Source organism: Aulostomus chinensis, chromosome 19 (genome assembly GCF_037954235.1).
Source record: "Aulostomus chinensis isolate RoL2024-O1b breed Wild chromosome 19, RoL_Achi_v1.0, whole genome shotgun sequence".
NCBI classification, from domain to species: domain Eukaryota; kingdom Metazoa; phylum Chordata; class Actinopteri; order Syngnathiformes; family Aulostomidae; genus Aulostomus; species Aulostomus chinensis.
The window spans coordinates 70001-92634 of NC_141338.1; the positions used below are offsets into that span (position 1 = coordinate 70001).

At 46.6% G+C, this 22634-nt stretch overlaps 2 protein-coding genes across 4 annotated transcripts in view; both read right to left on the reverse strand.

The window, feature by feature from the left end:
- The window catches only part of fer (fer (fps/fes related) tyrosine kinase), a 16289-nt gene extending 12712 nt beyond the window's left edge, over positions 1-3577 (reverse strand). Inside the window, exons 1-4 of one of the 3 annotated variants that reach the window (XM_086187525.1) lie at positions 3326-3577; positions 2387-2507; positions 1927-2058; positions 1672-1845 (exon numbers count right to left, since the gene is read on the reverse strand). In XM_086187525.1, coding sequence (XP_086043651.1) covers positions 1672-1845; positions 1927-2058; positions 2387-2458 — 378 coding nt within the window. In that variant the 5' untranslated portion in view covers positions 2459-2507; positions 3326-3577. Of the gene's footprint in view, positions 1-1671; positions 1846-1926; positions 2059-2386; positions 2508-2815 lie in introns of all 3 variants that reach the window. The other 2 variants (XM_086187524.1, XM_086187523.1) reach the window with 2 other exon arrangements.
- An 8584-nt stretch (positions 3578-12161) lies between these two features.
- hsdl2 (hydroxysteroid dehydrogenase like 2) lies at positions 12162-21930 on the reverse strand. The gene is made up of 11 exons (XM_086187707.1): positions 21792-21930; positions 18129-18292; positions 17826-17924; positions 17626-17740; positions 17148-17251; positions 16972-17070; positions 14299-14493; positions 14135-14206; positions 12893-13042; positions 12691-12819; positions 12162-12561 (listed from the first exon to the last, which is right to left on the reverse strand). Exons 1-11 carry the CDS (start codon positions 21806-21808, stop codon positions 12446-12448), a joined length of 1260 nt encoding a protein of 419 aa, XP_086043833.1. The 5' UTR covers positions 21809-21930; the 3' UTR covers positions 12162-12445.
- Positions 21931-22634: the final 704 nt, after the last annotated feature.

Here is a 22634-nt window from a genome sequence, read left to right on the forward strand (position 1 = left end):
TGTATATATATATATATGTATATGTATGTGTGTATATATATGTATATGTATGTGTGTGTATATATATATATATATATATATATATATGTATATGTATGTGTGTATATATATACACACCCACACACGCTACTTTGTGCAATATTTGTAGTGTTTTTATGGTTACTAATGTCATCCCCTTCATATTCCGTATTTCTATTTCTTTTGTCTTTATTTTATGTGAATGCACTGTAAGGGTTTTTTAATCTCACCGTACATTGTGAAATGACAAAAAAATTGATTGATTGATTGTCCTGTTAGCTTGTCTAAGCAAGCATATTTTCAGAACTCAGGCCACAGGCACATCTGTGTGCTTCTGACGGGAAACCTTGCATTAATTCTGTAGCAAAAAGACTTTTTCACTGTACGCAGGTGAGTACCAGACAGGGGTAGGGAGGTTTCAGAGATGGACTTACTAGGACGCAAACCTTGAATCTGTGGTCATCTATATTAAAGAGCTTATGTTAAGCAGTTGGCCACAAACAGGCTCTGAGCAGTCACGGCAACCACTGAGTTCAGAGGCTTGCTAACTGCCACTTTGATTGTTAGCTTAGCTGCCATCATCTCATGTTAAACCTGACATTGGAGCCAGCAGTAAATCACAATATGATCCTTTCAAAGTCTTAAATAAGATTATTTCTTGCAGAGGCAACATCAGTCAAACCACATCCCCACAAGCTGAGACTGAACATCCTATATTTGCCCCAGCTTCTGCTAACCAGACAATCAGCACTCGCCACCACCCTCAACAACAGCACCAGGCAGGACTCCCAAGCCTGCACCATCACCAAGCCACCCTGAAATCTTCTGTTAGCTGAGATGCCTCATGACAAAGCAAAGTGAACATAGACACAATGGCATCTAGGGCTGTAGCAATACACTAATCTCACGATACGATACGATACGATACGATACACTTGCATGCTTTTCTGAAAGGTTTGAAAGAACAAAGTGATTTTGGTGACATCTTGTGAGTTCCATTGACTTGGATTGAATTAACTGAACAGAAAACATCAATTAAACAACAAAAGGCTCTGACTGGCAGCTTGCAAATGCTGGACAAAATTAATCAAAGATGTGGTGAGAAAATTAGTTTCATTTTTTTAAAAACTGAATGCAGATTATAGCTTTCAAGCTTTAGAAACGTGAACATTCAGAGTTAAAGTGCAGCCAGTGGCCTTCTAAGGCAGCTTTTTAGCTTGATACTGAACATAGGAAAGCATAGGTAGCTGCTCGCCAGTCCAGCCACCAGCTTCATCAAAATAAACCATGGCAGCCAATAATTCAATTGGCGGGTGACAGTAGCATAGCGGGGCTCCATCGCATTCACCAGGCACCTAAAGCCGGTGTTTTCCACCACCCAATAAGCTGTCACATCAGTGAACTCCGTCATCAGCTGTAACCTGATGAGAACGGCGTCAGCGTCTGGGTAACTAGAAATGCTCTACAGCGACACCAGCAGCTGGCAGACCAAACTGCTCTTCTTGCAAAGTGCTGGACACGGGGGATTGGAATGGGCTTAATGCATCGATACTCAGCTGAAAAATCAATACTCTGAGGAAACAAACTATCGATAAATGTCTCAAAATTGATAAAATTGCTCAGCTCTAATGGCATCCTTGTGTCCCAGCAGACCTTGTGGTTGTGGCTCTCCAGCTGATGATGAAGACTCTGGTAGCTCTTCTTCACCTGCTGCTTGTCTCGGATCAGCGTGGCCAGACGATGCAGCGGGCCAGAGTTCAGGTCGTCGGCGTGACTCCTCATGACTCGACCCAGTGCCTCTGTCTGACGAACCACCTGAGACCACGACTGTGACAGGTGGACATTGAAACAGCAGCCAGACGTGCGTGTGTGTGTGTGTTTTGGGGGGGCAGGGGGGGTCATACTCACCTTACTGACAGTACTGACATAGTCAGCTGCTTCCTGTTTCTCCAACTGCTGAGTCATGTTGAGTAGCAGCGCTGCATACTCTTTATCACTCTTCACCCGCTGAGTCATGAAACGCTTCACCGTCTCCAGCAGCTGAGGATGACACACTGGTTACACTGGGCCGCCACAGGCTGGTTATGCAGCTACAGTATTTGATTAGTGAGTAACTTGTTAGCTGCTCCAGCACTGAGCCCGATCTACCCAGGTGTGGCCCGCTGCTGTAACGTCGTCACATTCAGGTCTGAAGATGATCTGATGTTTACACCCACAAACATCTAGTAAAGCATATCATGCATTAATGGCAGAGCTGCCATGAATATGACTGAATGTGACCAACATGCAATTGACCGCAAAAAAATATGAACCAGTCAACAAAATGAAAAACAAGTTCTTCATGGTGATACGGGAGCAGTGATGGTACCTTTAGCTCCCAGTCCTGCAGCTTCAATAATCCCTCATGGGAATTCCTAAGATCCCGACCAAACCCCATCATGGATCACACACTAACAGCGAGGGCAAGCACAGCAAGATTGCATGGTCCTCTGCAGAGAGGGAGAGGGACACATTAAAATGTTTCATAATTTGTCACAACCTCATCTCCTGGAAATCTTCTAAGAACTAAAGTCCCCTAACACACATAGTGAGATGATTCTAAAACTTTGCATCTCTAATTGCATTTTTTAAATGCCTCTAAATGCTTGTCATGATTAGTTGAAAACTGAAAACACTTAAACTTCAAAGCGTCTTAGCTTCCATATCTATGTTTTTAATTTGTTCCAAATATTAACTAACGCAATTTATCAATAATTCAAATAAGCTGAGAAGCAAAAAAATTCGAACATTATCTCACACTTTTGAGTTGCCTCCATTTTGCAATGAGGACCTGAAAAACTCTCAAAACTTGGCAAAAACATGTCAGAATCCATCGAATCATTCCAGAAGTAGAGCCCGACACCAGACCCCTGGAGAGTTTGTTGAATTGTGATTCAAACAAGACGGGTTCAGTTCTGAACTCCGACCTTCATCACACCCTAACCCTTAAACGCTGAGAATACCCCCAGAACCAGTGAAGCTAAGCTAACGAGAGCTGCACCGCCCCATCCTCCAGATGGAGAAGGGGAGCTAGCGGGGTAGCGGGCTAACAGCAGCCTGAAGTTTCCATCGGACCAGGAAAGTGAGGCAAACACAGCGATGAACATACACGACACACGGATCGACACAAACCAACGTTTTCTCCTCTTTTACACCAAGAAATAATGAAAAGATGAAGGTAGCGGACGGAGGACGAGGAGTGGGAGAGTCGGAGGGTTTTCGGTGATTAACGACGTCTCCTCGGCCGTTTTCTGCCGCAGGAACGCACCGTGAAGTGGCTGTTTGGGGCGAAAGACTGGCTGCCCGGTCACCGCGTTCGTCTGCTGTCCCCCATCGGACTCATTTCGTTCTGTTTGCTGAGTTTTTATCTTTCGTATTCCCGGATTCTCCTACCGCCGTTCGGTTCCACAGCTAACAGCTAACGCTTGTTGGGAGGGGCTTCCGCGGGAAACGGAAACAGGCAGAAGAGCGGAGACACCATTTTGTTTGATCATTAACGAATGTGTACAACAGAGGGTGGAGGAGGCCCCCCAGCAAGAAGGTTGTGGGTGGAGCCCCGGCTGCAGCACGGGGTCTTTCTGGGTGAGTCTCCATGTTCTCCCTGTTCCTGCTGGGTTCTCTCTGGTACTCCAGCTTCCTCCACAGTCCAAAGACATCAAGAGGGACCAGGTTAATCCAGACTCTAAATTGACCGTAGGCGTGGCTGGGAGAGCCAATGGTTGTCTGTCTCTATGTGTTGGCCCTGCCATGGACTGGTGACCTGTCCAGGGGGAAGGCTGCTGGGATAGGCTCCACCCCCACCACCCTCAACAGGAGAAGAGGGAGACCATGGAGGAATGGATGAATGGATAGGACGATGGATGGTGGATGGATGGGACGATGGATGGATGGATGATGGATGGATGGACGGATGGATGATGGATGGATGGATGGATGGACGGATGGATGGATGGATGATGAATGGAAAAACTGAGTTGATGGGATAGTACAAAGGAGTACGAGGGCCTGGGACCAGACAAGAGGAAGAAGTTTGAGAGGAAAATCAGAACGTAGTGAGTGAAGGCGCAGTGCTGTGACGTTCACTTGTCGTAGGAAAAATCAATGCCTCATTTAATCAATGGCGAAACGAAGCTCTGCTGCGAGGGACACCAGTTCACACTCCATCATAACCCGATAGATAAAGTTGCATGATGGTGATGTATTTCACTGTGGTTGTTTTAAAACTGACATTTAGATGAGCTCTTTAGAAAAGCCTGACCAGGGACTGGGGTTGCACGTTAGCCGACTGGCTAGAAATCCTTTTATGTAGTACATCTACTACATGATTGTTGTGGTTTACTGTGATAACTGTATGTAAGTATGTACGCTGCATTGTCCCTGACAAGTAAACCAATAAAAAATAAATTGGTGTACTGTTTGCTCTGTTAACTTCATAAAAAATTAAAATACAACATTACATTTTCCTATTTTCTGTTTACACTTATATTTATTCAGAGGTCTTAGCATCAATTTTTTAGCTTAGCACAAAGACTAGAAGGAAGGTTGGAATAAGTGAAAATGCTGTCAGGTCAAGTCCAGTCAGTTTTATTTGTGTGTCACCAAACCCCAACCAAAGTTCTGTCCTGACTCTGTCCAAGTAGAGCAGGTCCAGCACCTCCCTCCTTCAATGAACCTCCACCCAACAATTCTCCATCAGCAGCACATCCTGCAACAGCAGCCACCAGAACCTTCCTTTACCAGCAGGAAGGTGGAGCAGATCCAGGATCAGTGGGGACGGAGAGAGCAGGAGAGCAGGACAGAGACAAAGACAGAGAATGGAGGAAGACAGAGAGACAGAAGGAAAGAGAGGGACAGAGATAAAGAGGGAGAAAGGAGGAGAGACTGATGGACAGAGACAAAGACAGAGAATGGAGGAAGACAGAGAGACAGAAGGAAAGAGAGGGACAGAGAGAAAGAGAGAGAGAAAGGAGGAGAGACTGATGGACAGAGACAAAGACAGAGAGACAGAAGGAAAGAGAGGGACAGAGATAAAGAGGGAGAGACAGGAGGAGAGACTGATGGACAGAGACAAAGACAGAGAGACAGAAGGAAAGAGAGGGGCAGAGATAAAGAGGGAGAGAAAGGAGGAGAGACTGATGGATAGAGACAAAGAGAGAGAATGGAGGAAGACAGAGAGACAGAAGGAAAGAGAGGGACAGAGATAAAGAGAGAGAGAGAAAGGAGGAGAGACTGATGGATAGAGACAAAGACAGAGAGACAGAAGGAGAGAGGGACAGAGATAAAGAGAGGAGGAGAGACTGATGGACAGAGACAAAGACAGAATGGAGGAAGACAGAGAGACAGAAGGAGAGAGAGGGACAGAGATAAAGAGAGAGAGAAAGGAGGAGAGACTGATGGACAGAGACAAAGACAGAGAATGGTGGAGGACAGAGAGACAGAAGGAAAGAGGGACAGAGATAAAGAGGGAGAGAAAGGAGGAGAGACTGGTGGACAGAGACAAAGACAGAATGGAGGAAGACAGAGAGACAGAAGGAGAGAGAGGGACAGAGATAAAGAGGGAGAGAAAGGAGGAGAGACTGGTGGACAGAGACAAAGACAGAGAATGGAGGAAGACAGAGAGACAGAAGGAGAGAGAGGGACAGAGATAAAGAGAGAGAGAAAGGAGGAGAGACTGATGGACAGACGGGGACGTGAGTAGGTGGAGCTACGGGTGGCAGCTGGAGCCTCTTCAGGTCTGGAGCCTCCTCCAGCAGCACCAGGATCTGGGATGAGGGGAGAAGAAGAGGAGTTGGTGACTGTCTTTGTGGTTTTTATTGAAAAGTTAAGAACAAGCAGGACATCAAATTTATCTGTGGCCCTGATACTGCATCACAGAATTGTTATCAAATGAGAAGGAGAAATGTGCAACCAGTTCACGAGCAAACATGATATTTAGCTCACTAAGAACTAATCAGTTTAGCATCGTGTGTGAACAAAGAAATATTGGTCCTGCATGGGCTTCAAACAAAATACATTTTAAAGTGGAACCACTCAGTACATTGACCAGGTGGTCCAACCTTGTAGGTCAGACAACTGCAACAGAACCAGTACACACCAAGGCTCTGCCTGGAGCAACAGAGGGAATGACCTCGGTGCAGTTCACCTTCATGACATGTGACACTCCTACTTTATGTTCAGCTGCTATGGAAGTTGCCTTCCCCGGAGAGGAGGGAACCACGATCTCCTGCTTCAGCCACGGAAGTTCCACTGTATCCATCGCTCACAAACACTCACCTGATGCTCCATGATGTCACATGACAAACCCTTTGATCTTCGCCCCTGTCTTTTCAGCCAGTCCTTCAAACTTTAACTTCTGCTGGAACAGTCACGGAGGAGTGGAGCTTGGTCACTGCGATATGACCCTAAATGTGACCTAATCTGCCCCCATTTTTCTCTTTTGTTCTAGGTTATCGTAAACTTCTGTGGCGTTTGTAACCTCTCATAACTTTGGAGATGATGCTTGTATAATTAAGCGTTCATACATTTCTCTATAGTTATGGATGTTGTTTATGAGTCACCCGATGGTCCCCAACTGCATGTTTGTGTGCGGAGTTCATCCTCAATGACGACCATTGATCAGCCGTGATGCACCTTGTCCTCTTATATAAATGATGGGGTTTTGTTTTCCACTTCATGCACCTGAGGAAGATTGTTGATGAAGGGTTGTGTATTTAGTAAATACATGCTTCTCCTGAACACGTGTGTGCTTTCGTGTTTCTTCCACTTATACACCAAGTAATCCGACTTTTCACGTGTACGTTATATTTTTTTTTCTAACAAAGTGAAACCACATAAAATCCCTTTGTGTAATGACAAACCTCAACCAAGAAAAAGACAAAACTTTGTAAGTTAATAAAAATGTTGTATTTCACAACCCTTTGTTGGGAAGGTAAATGAGTTACTATAGCAATGGAACGTGTACAATATCCTGTATATATTGCACAAAGGCTTGAGCATTCCAAATGGCTTTAGTTAAAAATGATGTACAGGAGTGCCATGTAATTACTGCACATCTGTCCCTGTTGCCTGCACAGACCAGCTTCTCCTGCTGTGGGCCGGCTCTGTCACGTGTCAGGAAGCTTCTTCTCCAGCTACAGGTCACAGGAATGTTGGCTGCTGTCACCCTTATTGCCCTTGTTCCTGTACTTTAGAACAAATGGTACTGTTGAAACTGTTACCAGGGGAAGCTACAGCGCTGCAGTAGATGAGACTTGCCTGAATTATGTAGGTCCCTTTTCTAACCAAAAGATGGTACCATTGGTCTTTTTGTAACCTGATCAATAGACGTAGTAATTGATTCGCTTTATAATTTTATCAGTTTAGGTGATTGTTTTTTTCCTGATTTATCTCTGTCTATGTTTAGATACTCCTTGTGTTTAAACAGCAATGAAAAATATTGTATAATCATTTCTGTTTATTTGCATTAAATGCAGTAACTGTTGAGATATCAAAATGTAATGAGAAATCTGTTCTTTTGCAACCATTTTTCATTTTAAGAGTAAGGTTCTTTTGATTTGTGGGTTAATGACTTTGTCACGTCAGTTTTATTTGTATTGTACCAAAACACTTTACAAGGACAAGACAGGACGACACTCTTTTGATTAATTTACAGCTCACAGTTCCCCAGGAGAGAGAACACCTGAGTCTGTGGTACAGCCGTGTGTCGTCTGCATAGCAGTGAACATTAATGGAGTGTTTCCTGATCATGTGACCTAGAGGAAGCAGGCACAGAGTGAAGAGGACTGGTCCAAGCACAGACCCTTGTGGAACACCAGAACGGACTGTAGTGGTCTCAGAGGAACCATCATTAACTAGTAGGCAAAGCAAGGCAAGGCAGTTTTCTTTGTAGCCTGTTTCCACCACCAGTTTGTCTCCAGGCTTCATGGCATCATAACAACATCCTCTGCCCTCAGAGCCTCACATCGACTGAGGAGAAACTCCATAGAAAACCCTAAACAGGGAAAAATGGGAGAAACCTCAGGGTGAGGAGGGGAGGAGGATCCCTCACCAGGAGGGACAGACGTGCAGGAGATGTTGGTACAGACAAGACAACAGTTTATAACACAGAATGGAGGAAACATGGAAATGTTAGTAACAGTTGAAGAAGGAAGCTTCTGGAAGGGGAGGCAGGGAGAGCAAGCCAGCTTGATGGGGGACTGGATGGTAGACTGGTTCATGGAAGGGGAGGCAGGGAGAGCGAGCCAGCTTGATGGGGGACTGGATGGTAGACTGGTTCATGGGAGGGGAGGCAGGGAGAGCGAGCCAGCTTGATGGGGGACTGGATGGTAGACTGGTTCATGGGAGGGGAGGCAGGGAGAGCGAGCCAGCTTGATGGGGGACTGGATGGTAGACTGGTTCATGGGAGGGGAGGCAGGGAGAGCGAGCCAGCTTGATGGGGGACTGGATGGTAGACTGGTTCATGGGAGGGGAGGCAGGGAGAGCGAGCCAGCTTGATGGGGGACTGGATGGTAGACTGGTTCATGGGAGGGGAGGCAGGGAGAGCGAGCCAGCTTGATGGGGGACTGGATGGTAGACTGGTTCATGGAAGGGGAGGCAGGGAGAGCGAGCCAGCTTGATGGGGGACTGGATGGTAGACTGGTTCATGGGAGGGGAGGCAGGGAGAGCGAGCCAGCTTGATGGGGGACTGGATGGTAGACTGGTTCATGGAAGGGGAGGCAGGGAGAGCGAGCCAGCTTGATGGGGGACTGGATGGTAGACTGGTTCATGGAAGGGGAGGCAGGGAGAGCGAGCCAGCTTGATGGGGGACTGGATGGTAGACTGGTTCATGGGAGGGGAGGCAGGGAGAGCGAGCCAGCTTGATGGGGGACTGGATGGTAGACTGGTTCATGGGAGGGGAGCGCAGGCCGGTGTAAAAGTAGGGAATAAAAGGGGGGGGGGTGATGTGTCCCCCAGCAGTCTAAGCCTGTAGCAGCATAGCTAGCAATGGTTCAGAGCTACCTGAACCAGTCCTGACTGAAAGCTCTGTCATAGAGGAAGGTCTTAAGCCTAGACTTAAACGTAGTTAAAGTGTCTGCCTCTCTGACCCATGGAGAGATGCTGTTTCCACAGTAGCGGAACCGGTACCTGAAGGCTCCACCTCCCAGTCTGTTTTAGAGATACTGGGAGTCACTAACAGACCTGCATTCTGGGAGCGGAGTGCTCTGGTAGGACAGGAGGGACCAATGAGTTCTTTCAGAGAGGATGGAGCTTTATCATTGAGAGCCTGATGAGTCAGCAGAAGGATTTTGAAGTGGATTCTAGATCCTACAGGAAGGAGAGAAGCTGAAGTGGAGAGATGTGTTCTCTCTTCTAACTCCTGTCAGAACCCTGGCTGCAGCGTTCTGGACCAGCTGGAGACTCTTTAGAGAGTTGCTGGGACATCCTGACAAGAGAGAGTTGCAGTGGTCCAGCCTAGAAGTGATGAATGCATGCACCAGTTTTTCAGCATCACTCTGGGAAAGGATGTTCCTAATCTTAGTGATACTGCAGGTGGAAGAAGGCGGTCCTGGTCACATGCTTTATGTGGGAGCTGAAGGAAAGGTCCTGGTCAAAAATGACTCCAAGGTTCCTTGCAGTTGTCCTCAGGGTCAGGGTGGTGCCATCTAGAGTAGTGATCTGGTTAGAGAGGTGTCCCTGAGGGGTTCAGGTCCAAACACGATGACCTCAGTTTGATCTGAATTTAGCAGTAAGAAGTTAGAGGACATCCAGGATTTCATGTCTTTCAGGCAGTTTAGCAGATGAGTAAGCTGGCTTGTGTCGTCTGGCTCCATCGACCAGTAAAGTTGTGTGTCGTCCTCATAACAGTGGAAGTTGATCGAGTGCTTCCGGATTATGTCACCTAATGGGAGCATGTAAAGAGGGAAGAGAATCGGTCCTAAAACTGAACCCTGTGGTCCACCACATGTAACTCTGCTATACTCAGAATGGTCATTATTAACATTAACAAACTGAAACCTGTCTGATAAGTAGGACTTAACCCATTTTAGGACAGGTCCTTAATCCCAGTTTCATGGTCTAGTCTCTGTAGCAGGATGCTGTGGTCGATGGTGTCAAATGCAGCACTGAGGTCCAAAAGGACAGAGGCGAGACCTCTGTCTGAAGCTGTAAGAAGATCAGTAGAGACTCTGACCAGTGCTGGTTCAGTGCTATGGTGTTCCCTGAACCAGACTGGAAGGCTTCAAAGAGCTCGTTGCTGTGCAGATGTTCATGTAGCTGCTCCAGGACAACCTTCTCAAGGATCTTGGAGATGTAGGGAGGTTGGATATCAGCCTATAGTTGGCTAACACATCTGGGTCAAGAGAAGGTTTTTAAGTAAAGGGTTGATGACAGCCACCTTAAAGGCCTGTGGCTCATAACCTGTGACTCAGGAAAGATTAATTTGATTTAATATGGACGTGTTGACTAGAGGGAAGGCATCCTTAAGGAGGCTTGTTGGGATGGGATCCAGCAGACAAGTGGCTGACTTGGAGGAAGTAACTGCAGAAGTTAATTCTGACAGGTCGATGGGGGAGAAGCTGTCCAAGTGAGCACCAAGTCTGGGAGGTGCTTCTATGGGACTGTAGTCTGTCCTCCATTACTGGCAATCTCTGTTCTGATGTTCACAATCTTTTCAGTAAAGAAAGATAGGAAGTCGTTACTGCTGAGAGTTGGGGGATGCATGGCTCAACAGCACTATGGTTCTTGGTGAGCCTGCCCACGGTATTCAGATTCAGATTCAGATTCAGATTCAGATGACTTTATTTATCCCCGAGGGGCAATTAAAGTACGGTACAACTGAGCAGCATGACATTAAAAAAACAATAGAAAAAAAAAACAGGGACATGACAGTGGGAATAAATAAGAGAATAAAAATAAGATTAAAGATAAAAATACAATAAATATACTACATACAGTATGTACACAATGTAAAATGAAGAGTAAGGTGACTGGAGTGATTGAATAAAGTGCAGACAATGTAAACAGTATAAACAGTGTAACAGTGAAGACAGGATATTGAGTAGTCCGGGGAGAGTATGTAGGTGTGTGTGTGTAGGTGTGTGTGTGTAGGGTGTGTGTGTAGGGTGTTGGTGTGGGGAAGGTGTTAGCAGCTGGAGTTAAAGAGAGGAATGGCTTTGGGGACAAAGGTGGCTTCCCTCCTCTCAGTTCTGCAGGCCACACAGTGGAGGCGTCGCCCAGAGGGGAGCCATTCAAATGCAGAGTGGAGTATGTGTGAGGGGTCTTTGATGATCTTGGCTGCCTGTCTCAGGACCTGTTGGCTGTAAACGTGTGAAAGAGTTCTGACAGGCAGGCCGATGATTTTGGAGCACACTGATGCAGTGCGCTGCAGTCTGTTCCGGTTCTGGAGGCTGAGGGAGTGGAACCAGCAGGTTATGGAGGATGTGATGATGCTTTCCACAAAGGCGTAGTCGAAAGTCATCATTATGGGCGCGCTGACTCCAACGGAATTGAGTTTCCTGAGGAGGAACAGTCGTTGGTGACACCTCCTGAGAATCTCCTCTGCGTTGGCAGAAAAGTTCAGGAGGTTGTCAAAGATTGTGCCCAGGTATTTGTACTGTTTGTACTGTACTGTTTGTGTTGAAGAGGAACCTGGGGTTGTTCTTATTCTTGTCTATTAGGGACGAGTAGTAAGCGCTTCTAGCATTACGGAGTTCTTTTTATATATTAATAAACTCTCCTTCCAGGACTGGCGGACTTCCTCGTGCTGGCTGGAATGTGTCTTCCTTTCCAGTTGTCTGGTCTTCTGTTTTAAGGCACACAGCTCTGGGCTGTACCAGGGAACTAGTACTAACTGAGATGACCTAGTAAATATGACCTGAACCAGTTTAGTGTGGTTCCTTTAATACCAGTGACAGGTTCCAGTCTCTGTGGAAGGATATGGTGGTCAATGGTATCAAAGCTGCACTGAGATCTAATCAGACCAGCACAGAGACCAGTCCCTCATCTGGGACCAGTAGGAGGTCACTGGTACCTTGTTGTCAGCACTCCGACAGAAAAATATTGTAAGAGTATAACAAGGCAACATGACAAACAGTCACATTACAAAACTACTAGAGACTGTGTTAATAAGCACAATTAATGATCCAGTGAGAATTCCTGTCAAGATCACACTACAGGTCACTGATGGCGCTGTTGCTCCTTCCTGCAGTTACAGACACTCCATCTCCCCACCATCAAGTCGAGTAACAAACTCACAGTAAAATCATTTAAGGATGAATTCAACAGCAGTGTCACTCCAGTCCACAAGCTTGTGGTTTGTCGTCAAGGCAGATTTTATTCAGGAGGCAGCACCAGTAAAGACATCACGTGTCACTATTAACAGTGTGGAGGCGGAGCTTCATCCCTGGCAACATCACAGTTTAGCTTTGTTCATGCGGTTCATCAGTTTCTCCAGTTTGATGGCGAGCGTCATGTCACCTTTGATGCGTAGCTTCCCTGACATGAAGGCCAACGTGGGCTTCAGCTTCCCTGAAACATCACAAAGACACATTACCTCGCTATGGATACAACAATAAGAGGATCTCCATGGTAACATGTTTGATGGCTCAGATTTCTATATTTTATATCTATCTCATGGTTACTATGCTAGAAGCTCACCTGAAAACATCTTACTGAAGTCATTGGAATCCATCGTCATGACGACATCAGGTGTACTGGCCGGCTGACCCTGTCCGGTGCTGCCGGAGCCGCTCTTCAAGTCCAGAAACCAAACGCCCCCGTGATCTCCTAACATGAGCAGGACCACATCAGTGACACTCCCTCAGGACACCCTGACATGGATTGCAGTCTGAGCTGCTACCTGAGAGGTTGAACTGATAAATTCCCTGCGTCGAATTCACCACGTCTTCGTTGAGGACTGTTCTGATGACATCAAAGGTGCTCTCCACTGGGCTGCTGGAGGAGGGCATGGCTGGTGTTGATGAAGGTGTTTTGAAGGCTGGGGTTGCCCCTAGCAAACGGAAGATTCAAACAAATCACATCAGTAGGAGGCACTAAAGTGAGGACAAAAGATGCATACAAAGACGGTAAGTGGCATGAGGTCATAAATTAAGGGACCTAGGTTCTAGTAAAAGTAAAAGTACTTTCAGCCAGAGACTCAAACCCCCACGTTGCATCACAGGAACTCATTCCTGCCGGTAGCTATCCAACTGTTAACTCCTCCCTCTAGGACGCAGCCCACCCTAAAGGGTTGCTTTTTTCAGTTAAAATCGTGCAGTACAAATATCCTGTTCAGTGTAAAAATGTTAATAAGTACAAACAATATCTCCTTATATTCTTGATTCTCTACTTTTTTCTTATTGTATATTGTTTTCACTGTGAAACGGAGCACTGCAATCCAACAATTTCCCGCAATGGATTAATAAACGAGTTCTGATTCGGCACCAAAATGAGATGAAAAAAGTGTCTCCTTTTATGAAAAACACATTTCAACCCAAAAGTTTGTGGCTAACCCTTTTTAAATTTTTTTTTTAAATTCTAGATAAAACCAGTAATGACATTTCTGATAATATAATTTGAGCCTCCCCACCCGTCCTGCAAATCCCGTACACTGTATCTGTGTACATTCAACAGAAATCTGCTCATTACTTAAATTTTGTCTTTTTTGGACAGAGCAAAATTGTAATAATCTCCAAAATTCACAAGACATTTTAAGATGCTATTTGGCTTCAGTTTATCTGTGCTGGTGTTTGTCCTTTGAAAAGACATTTTCACAGTGGTAAAATAAAAACGCTTCCTGTCTCCATAGATGTCAGACACAGGAACACACCTGGCAGGTGGTAAGACATCAACCCAAAAGCTCCATAAGTGATGAAACCATCACGCTCTGAATGGGAATCTCTCTCCCTCAAATAACTAAGAACAGCTGAACAGAGTAAACCACCTTAGCTTCCCTTCACTGCGTCTCCTGATGGACAGATGTGGTACTACAGCTGAGTTTACACAGCACAGATTGGCCCCAGGTGTCATCATTGCTTTCCTGGAACCTTCTGGTGGCTACATTTATATAACCTGCAGTCCTGCAGTTCTAGCAGGGTTCTACCGTGTTGCTCCATCTGTTGGACCAGCATCTCTGGTGCTTCATCCAGGAAGAAGTCTGGCAGCAGGGGGTGACCTGTCAACCACACAGAGACCACCATGATGACCACATGACAGGAAAGGTAGGCTACACATAAATATGTGCGGTAGCAGTCAGTGTGACCGCACCTGGCTGGACGGCATATTGATCAAAATCACGGATTCCTTCATGTCTCAGGACATCCTCATCCACCAGGAAGTGACCCGTGAAATCCTTCGGTCGTGAAAGAATGGCATATGCAGCATCCGCCATGATGTCAGCTTTACGGCACTGTTTATCGACGCCCTCACCACCCAGCATGTCCATTGCTGCTGACTGGATTGCTAGGGCAACAACGCAAAAACACATATTTATCAGTTGTTTCCTGACCAAGCAGGAAATTTGATCTGAAAATTTGCACATAAATTTATCAATGAAATTCTTTGTTTGCAAATGACATCATTGTGCCATGCTATCGTACACCGGATAGCCAACTTGCTGTCCAAATGGGAAAATATCCTATAATGGGGTCAAACAGAAAACAAAACTGGTGGAGCCTATCCCAGCAGCCCTCCCCGGACGGGTCACCAGTCCATCATGGGGCCAACACATAGATACAGACAACCATTGGCTCTCCCAGCCACGCCTACGGTCAATTTAGAGCAGGGGTGTCCAAACTATGGCCCGCAGCATATTCTAAAAATATCATGGAACATGGCCCACACATGGAATTTGACTTTAACCTCTGAAGCAGCGCTGTACCGGTGGCGGTACAGCGCGGAAACAACGTCCGAATACGACGGATTTTAGCGGCAACAATGTATCCGATCATGTTATACCTCATTCGAAACCTGGTGGCGTAACGATTAAGAAACACCCAATCACGATGAATAAAGTGACTTGTAGCCGGAGTTGAGTTAAAATGTTGCTAGGCAACCGGCAAGCAACACCCACATACTAACTTCGTGCTCCCAACGTCATCACCTTCTATCGGCATTAACTTAATCCGTAAGACTCCAAAAGGTCGAATTTACTGTCAGCCAGTGTTGCTCTGATGTCCGCGACACTCCCTCTCAGTCTCGGTGACGGTCTGCTGAACACGTCAACAGCAGGCTGAGCCAATCAGGGCCTGGGTTGTTGAGCAGCAGGGCTGAAACCCAAACCAGACCCCAGTTTACAGAGCGGACCATGCATCACTTGATTGACACTTGACACCAGCCTATGAGATTATTTCCGAATATAAAGTAGATATTCTTTTAGCCAATAAACAGACGAAAAAACGGTACTGAGCACGAGGGGATCAGGTTTCATGGACAACAACAGGAGGCTTGCGCACGGGCGGTGCGTAAAGTTAGCTTGGCTGCGTAAAGCAGCGCTGTAGTCGTTGAAGCTGTGAACGCGGCAGAACGAGAAAAGATGGCCAGGAAGTGATTTTTTGGCAGAGGAAGAGGCTGAAATGGTGCTTCAGCTGTTCGCTCGGACACTCGGACACCTGCGGTTGACCGGGCAGACATCCAGCAGTGTTTGCAGGAGTGGACCCAGACTTGGAGCTATGAGGGACCGATCCAGTTGTTCCAGATGTGTGTTCATGGACAAACAACAGTAGGCTGTGCTGTGTTTGAAACGCTGTTGTTTACTTGTCTTTACTTCTGCTGGCCAGTCAGCAGCCAGATTTGCAAAAGGAATGTGTGAAGTAGCTGCGTCAGAGGGGGAGGGTCAATTAATTAATAATTCATATGTTAATAAGCCTTAGTATCTAATAAATTTGTACTCATTAATTCAAGTCGATAACATTTTCTAACAAACGTTAGTTGGTGTGCTAATAAGCCCAATAACCTATTAGCATAGCAGGCCTGACACGTCCTCATCCCTCCCCCCTTCTTCAGTGCTGTGAGGGCATCACCAGACTGACTCAGGAGCAACCTGAACTTTGAGAGGAGCTGCCAACCCTTTTCCAAAGAAAATAAATGAAAAAAACATTGTGGAAAGCTGTGTTTTTTCTTTTCTTCAAGTCTCTTCAATTATCAAGCATAATTAACCGACAACGGATTGATTTTGCTAACTTTAATACACTATCACCTCCAGTGTGTGGCCCGTCTGTTGTATGTGGACCACAGTGAACAAAGTTTGGACACCCCTGATTTAGAGTCTGGATTAACCTGGTCCCCTCTTGATGTCTTTGGACTGTGGAGGAAGCTCGAGTACCAGAGAGAACCCAGCAGGAACAGGGAGAACATGGAGACTCACCCAGAAAGACCCCGTGCTGCAGCCGGGGCTCCACCCACAACCTTCTTGCTGGGGGGCCACAGGGAGGACCACTGCTCCACCGGGCTGACACACTTCATGAAATTTTCATGTCCACCACTAACTGTTTCTGGCTATGTGTTTTATACTGCCATGCTTTTTTTTTTGCTTTTTTTTTTTAAGATTTCTATACTCAGTCTTGACCCCCATACTGCTTTTGTAAGGCTCTTAGTTTGAGACCAGCGAAAGGTAGGTGCCAGGCTGGAGTTAGTTTTCCTATCAAGGGTCTAGTTCATTGTCTTTGGAAATAGGAAGAACCGGTTACAACTTTGGCACTGGTGCCAAACTGGAAAAAGGGTTGATCAACTGTTTTAAGCTGGATTTCGATTGTGTGGTGTGGATGTGTCCACTTTTCATTCGTCCTTGAACAAAAAGTCCATTGGCAACATCAGCAGTTTGCACTGGACAGGATGGTTATCACACCAAATCTGCATGAGAACAATCTCATTCACCTTCTTGCGCCACACTGGAGAGCAGCAGGTTTTAGACTGAACGTTTGAATGACGTTAGCCACTGACCAGTTTTAGGCCAGAGACCGTTGACTGCAATTTGACCTCTGAATTCTTCAGCCATTCCCAAGACGCACATGGACATGCCGTACTTTGCCATTGTATACGCTGGGAGGAAAAAAGAGACAAGTTATTACTGCTCAGATGCATGTTGGGATACCCGGTCAGTTGGTTGCAATGATTACCTGTATGGTTCTTGAACCAAATTGGGTTAAGGTTGAGTGGAGGAGCCAGATTTAGAATGTGAGGAGAGCGACTTTTCAGCAGGTGAGGAATGACCAACTTGGACCTGAAACATACAGAAACTCTGCAACTGAAATTTGTTAACAGCATTTTGTGACCAGCAGCTGTTTAAGAGAGCTTTAACTACTCACGATCATAACCTGATATGCAAATCTGGGTGATATCGTCTTGCTAAGGACAGCTCATTTGCAGGATCTCATTAACATTAGCTTAGTTGTGGGCACTAGTTTGCAGAACTTTGCAAAAGCAGTGAATGAACAGTTGGCAGGGTTTTACAAGAACCTTGTGTTCTGCAGGGATTTGTCTTCCAGGGTTGTTTGCCAGAACCTTATGTTTTAGGAGCATGTTGTGTTTCAAGGGGAAACAAAGACAGATTTATACTGGTATACGTGCATCTCCCCTCAGTTTGTAACACCATACGTCATGTATGTTCCTCTTAGGTTGATTCCCAGCATCAAGTCAACCTTCTTCATGGGAGTCTCCAGAGTTCCTGTCAGACTGATTGCACTGGCATTGTTCACCAGGATGTCAATACCTGCCAATTACACACAGTAACGATGTCACTGCCAGGGCGGGACATTCAGGCCACAGCTCACGGATTTGGTTTAACCAACGTTTACCTCCAAACTTCTCAACAGCTTTCTGAACAGCCTCTCCAACCTGCTGCTCATTACGGATGTCAACCACACAGGCCAGCGCCTTCCCGCCTGCCTGCTCCACTGAAACACACCAACATACACATCAACATGCAGCGGCAACACATCATCACAGACACAACATAAGAACATAGTGCATCACCTGCAATGCAACAGGGTGTTTTAGCGGTTAGCTCCTCATCATCCTGATCTAAAATGTGTTCTTAGTTAGCATTTCCCGATCCTGAACTACAACATGTTTTAGCAGCCAGCCTGTTAGCTCCTCACCCTCCTGAGCAGCAGTGTAGATGGTTCCTGGTAGTTTGGGGTGAGGTTCTGCTGTTTTTGCAGCAATGATGATATTTGCACCATCTCTGGCCGCTTTCAAAGCGATGGCTTTGCCGATACCTCGACTCGCTCCAGTGATGAAGAGCGTGCAGCCAGCTAACCTCCTGGAAAACAGAGAACACAGAGCTAGGTGACATGCTAAAACATCTCTACTAAAACTTGTACTTTGCACATTTGAGCTGTGACCACAAGTCTCCATGTACACACAGTTCACCTTCATCAGGTTTCAGCATTGCAGACAAGACCGGAATCATAACAACACAGCCAGAGGTTCCTGGTTCAGTTCTTGCTTGTTTGTTGTCCAGTTTCTTTTGTAGGCAACATTAGCTGGAGTTCTCCAACTTTAGCCTCCTCGTCTCCTCTGTTCTCCAGCTTTTGACCCAGAAATGGATCTCAGTGCATTGTTTTGAAGGATGTCTTGAAGCTGATCTGCATCTGGAAGAGGGAGGTGGTTCGCTACAGAAGCCAGCACTAACAGGTAGAGCTGGGTATCACCACTGACCTCCCGATACGATTCCGAAACACTAGGTCCCAAGTCGATACGATTTCCGATACGATTCGATCCAATATACGATACGATATTTTAGTTACAATACTAATTTTGCTTTGGTAATGGAAGAGCTTCTCAAAGGACTGATGCTGTAAATTCAATCGTAAAAGTAACCCTCTACCCTGCTGCATCATGAAATATTAATATTTACATTGAGAACTGACCATTAAACAATAGTTATACAACATCATGCACTTTTTATTTAAATATTTGACCGTCATTCAAAACAAAAGGGCAACTTAGACCTCCACAAACCGTCAGCAGCTCAGCAGGATGACTCGCGGTGTGGCGAGCTTCAATCGCCCGCGTTTGTCAACCTGGGACATGAGGGACCAGTGACTGTCAGTGTGCTGAGAGGTGATGGTCAAGTAGGAATCGTAGCTCTGCTTGTCCAGCTGTCACCAGCGATGGCAACTCTCTCTGCTGATTTCATTGCAGTTGCGACGTTGTTTTTAACTTCTCTGAACATCTTTGAGATTGTGACTTGACTCAGTTGTTTCCGTGTCGGTAGCACATAGCGTGGCTCCAGTGTGGACGAGGGTCTGAAGCCTACATTTTCTACCTCACAGGATGGTCTGAGGTCCTTGCAGATCAAAACTGCCAGAGCCGAAGTGATGTTCTCTGCACGTGGAGGCGTGGACGGAAACTTGGTCCCAAATGCTGTCTCCAGCGAGGGTTGTTGCAGGGACTTGTAGTTTCCTGGTTGCTGAGTGTCCTCTGGGTGATGCCTCGTCACATGGCTCCAGAGATTAGTAGTATTTCTGTTGTACTTTACTTCTACTTTGCACATTTTGCGCACAGAATTATTTTTGTCAAGTCGAGTGCAGTTTTCTCGCTTCTTAAAGCCGAAGTGCTGCCAGATTTCGGCTCTTAAATTTGCCGCAGATTAAAGTTGCGCTTCCGCCATCTTGCTGTTCTCTGATCGGAGGCACATGGCCTGGATCTGGTGAGGTCTGATCATCTGACTGCAGTAACGTTGCACTACGCACTAAAGCCTGATTTATGCTTCTGCGTCGTGGCGACGCCGTACCTACGCCATACCTACGCCATACCTACGCCGTACCTACGACGTCAACGCAGACCCCTACGCCGTAGCCCGACGTGCACCTCCAAAAAATCCTGACTACGCGTTGCGTTGACATCAACGGACTGTGATTGGTCCGCTCACACGAGGTTTCCGGTTCAGCACAACAACACCGCCATTTTTAAAGTTTCTGTGGTGAGAGCAACACGCAAAAATAAAAATGGACCAAGCCGAAGAAAGAGTTATCGAGGAGGTTCGCAAGTATGACCACCTTTACAACTTCCATCGTTGTCTCTGTCTCTGACCCATGTGCTATGACCGGAAGAAAACTAAGGAATTCGACAAGAGTCCCCCAAAACCATACGAAGATAAAGCCACACCCCTCTAGTGGCTTGGCGGTCAATTACAGAGCAACGCGTTCCCTCGACGCAGAACTATAAATGCACAATGACGACGTAGGGGCTACGGCGTACGTACGGCGTCGCCATGACGCAGAGGCATAAATCAGGCTTAAATCACGCCAGACTAAAGGGTCACACAAAAACAAAAAAATAAACGGGTAAAATCTAATGCATTTTAAAAGATCGACACTGGGATTTATGTATCGATAATCTTTCCTACAAATGTATATCAATTAAATATCGGTATATAGACATTTTTAACCCTCCTCTACTAACAGGTTCCTCCTCAGCATCAAAATGGGGCAGTGACACTCCAGTGGAGCACACAATGAATGGGACTAATTATCTTAAAGTGTGGTTTGCACACACACTATTGTGCGTCACACACAGCCAGCAGGCCAGAGCAGCGGGACCAACGGGCCGCCGGGTCAATACTCAGTACTCGACTGAAGCTGCAGCAGGACTTGGCTGTCAATCACTAGCTGTCCGGTGATGTCAGGCTCCCCACCTGCTGTCCTCTACTGACTGTTGATGATGTGTTGATCAACAAGAACAGTTTCGTGATCCTGAGTGACATCATCGTATTCAGTGTAAACATTAACAAATTGATGACATCATCCTGTCACACTGTTGCACCAAATGAGCTAAAATCAAATAAATGTCACACACAGATGGGCGGGACCAATCTTACAGACAGGGGACACGGCTGTGATATGTCAATTAAATTGATGTCCCTCAAAAAAGAAGTAGGTCTCATACTGACTCCCCATGTCACCCTGGGTGGGCGGGGCTTGGACACACGGGGAGGATAGTTAAATGTGCAAATTGGGAGTTGAGAATAAGCCTCTGTTAGGGCGCATTTCCACTGCTCACTTCGGCTCAGGTTGGTTTGGTCCCGTGTCCACCGGCCCCAACACGGGACTAACCGTTACCATTGTGGTCCCTGCTCTGCTGGGGTTCCAAGCGAGCAGAGTGGGGACTAAAATGTGACGTAACCACATAGCAGGGCACTGATTGGGTAACTTACCCACTGACGTGGTCTACTTCCTATCATCCTGGCCTCGGTGGAATCCTGGTCATGGCTCGGTGAAGTCTCTTATTCTTTTCTTGGGGTTCTGCTTGTCCTCCCTCACTTTTAGTTGAAGAAAAAACTACTGACGAGCAGCCGGCGTCACGCCGCCTCCATTGTTACATAAATTACGCTGGGGAACCATCAGCCAATGAGTCCACCCATGCTGACGTGGAACCAGTGCTAGTGGGAACGCACCTGTACCAAGCCGAACCGAAGTGAGCCAGTGGAAAAGCGCCTTTAGTCTAACACACACACACACACACACACACGCGCACACATACACGCGCACACGTGCACACATACACACACACACACACACACACACACACACACACACACACACTGAGTGCTGTGAGCTCGGTGACATCTTATATTAACCGTGTCCGTAAACACACATTGCACGCTAAGCTTTACGTAGAAAAACAGCAACAGAAAACAAGTTTTTAACTTCCTCAGTGACCCGACTGGACGGTCCTCGTCCAGTCCGGACAAGTACTAGTGTCCCAAACTCACGTGACGTTGTTCAGAGGTGTTTCGGTTCGCTCATGGGACTCACCCGGTGTTCTGAAGCATCGTTGCGAGGACGAGGACAAGACCAGATGAAGACGGGACCTTTCACCTACTGAAGAACCGTCCGACAAACCGGATGCTCCACTTCTTCTTCCTACACGTTTGAAGGCAGCCGGCAGTCGCATTACTGCCACCTACTGGATTTATCCTACACACCACAGCAATTATGCAGCATGAGAGGTTCTCAAGCAGTGAGGCGTGTCCCCAAGAGAGGCGTGGGGGCAAATCAACATGATGAGTAAATGTTGGAGAACAGTCCACCAACTGACCGGTAAAGGTTCAACAATGATGTCATCTCCTCCATCACCTGTAACACACCTTTTACACTCCTGACACACACCTGTAACACTGTATCATTCTACTGTTAGAACTCTAGGAACCAGCAGGAACCCTGCATCCTGGGAGTGAAGGGTTCTAGCTGGATCATAGGGGACGAGGAGCTCTGTCAGGGATGAAGGAGCCTGACTGTTGAGGACTTTGATGGTAGAAGGAGAATTTTAAATTCTGTTCTGAATCTGACAGGGAGCCATGCAGAGAAGCAGTCCAGGAGAGACCTGGTCTCTGCTACCAGTTCTAGTCAGGGGGGCAGCAGCGTTCTGGACCAGCTGGAGGGAGGTGCAGTAATCCAGCCTGGAAGTGACAAAAGCAGGGACTAGTTTTTCTGCATGTTCTTGAGCCAGGATGTGTCTGATCTTAGCGATGTTACGTAGATGGAAGAAGGCGTCCTGGAGGTTTGTTGAATGTGGGAGTTAAAGGGTCCTGGTCAAAGAGAACTGCTAGGTTCCTACGGTGGTGCTGGGGGCCAGGGTGGTGCCATCCAGGGTACCTG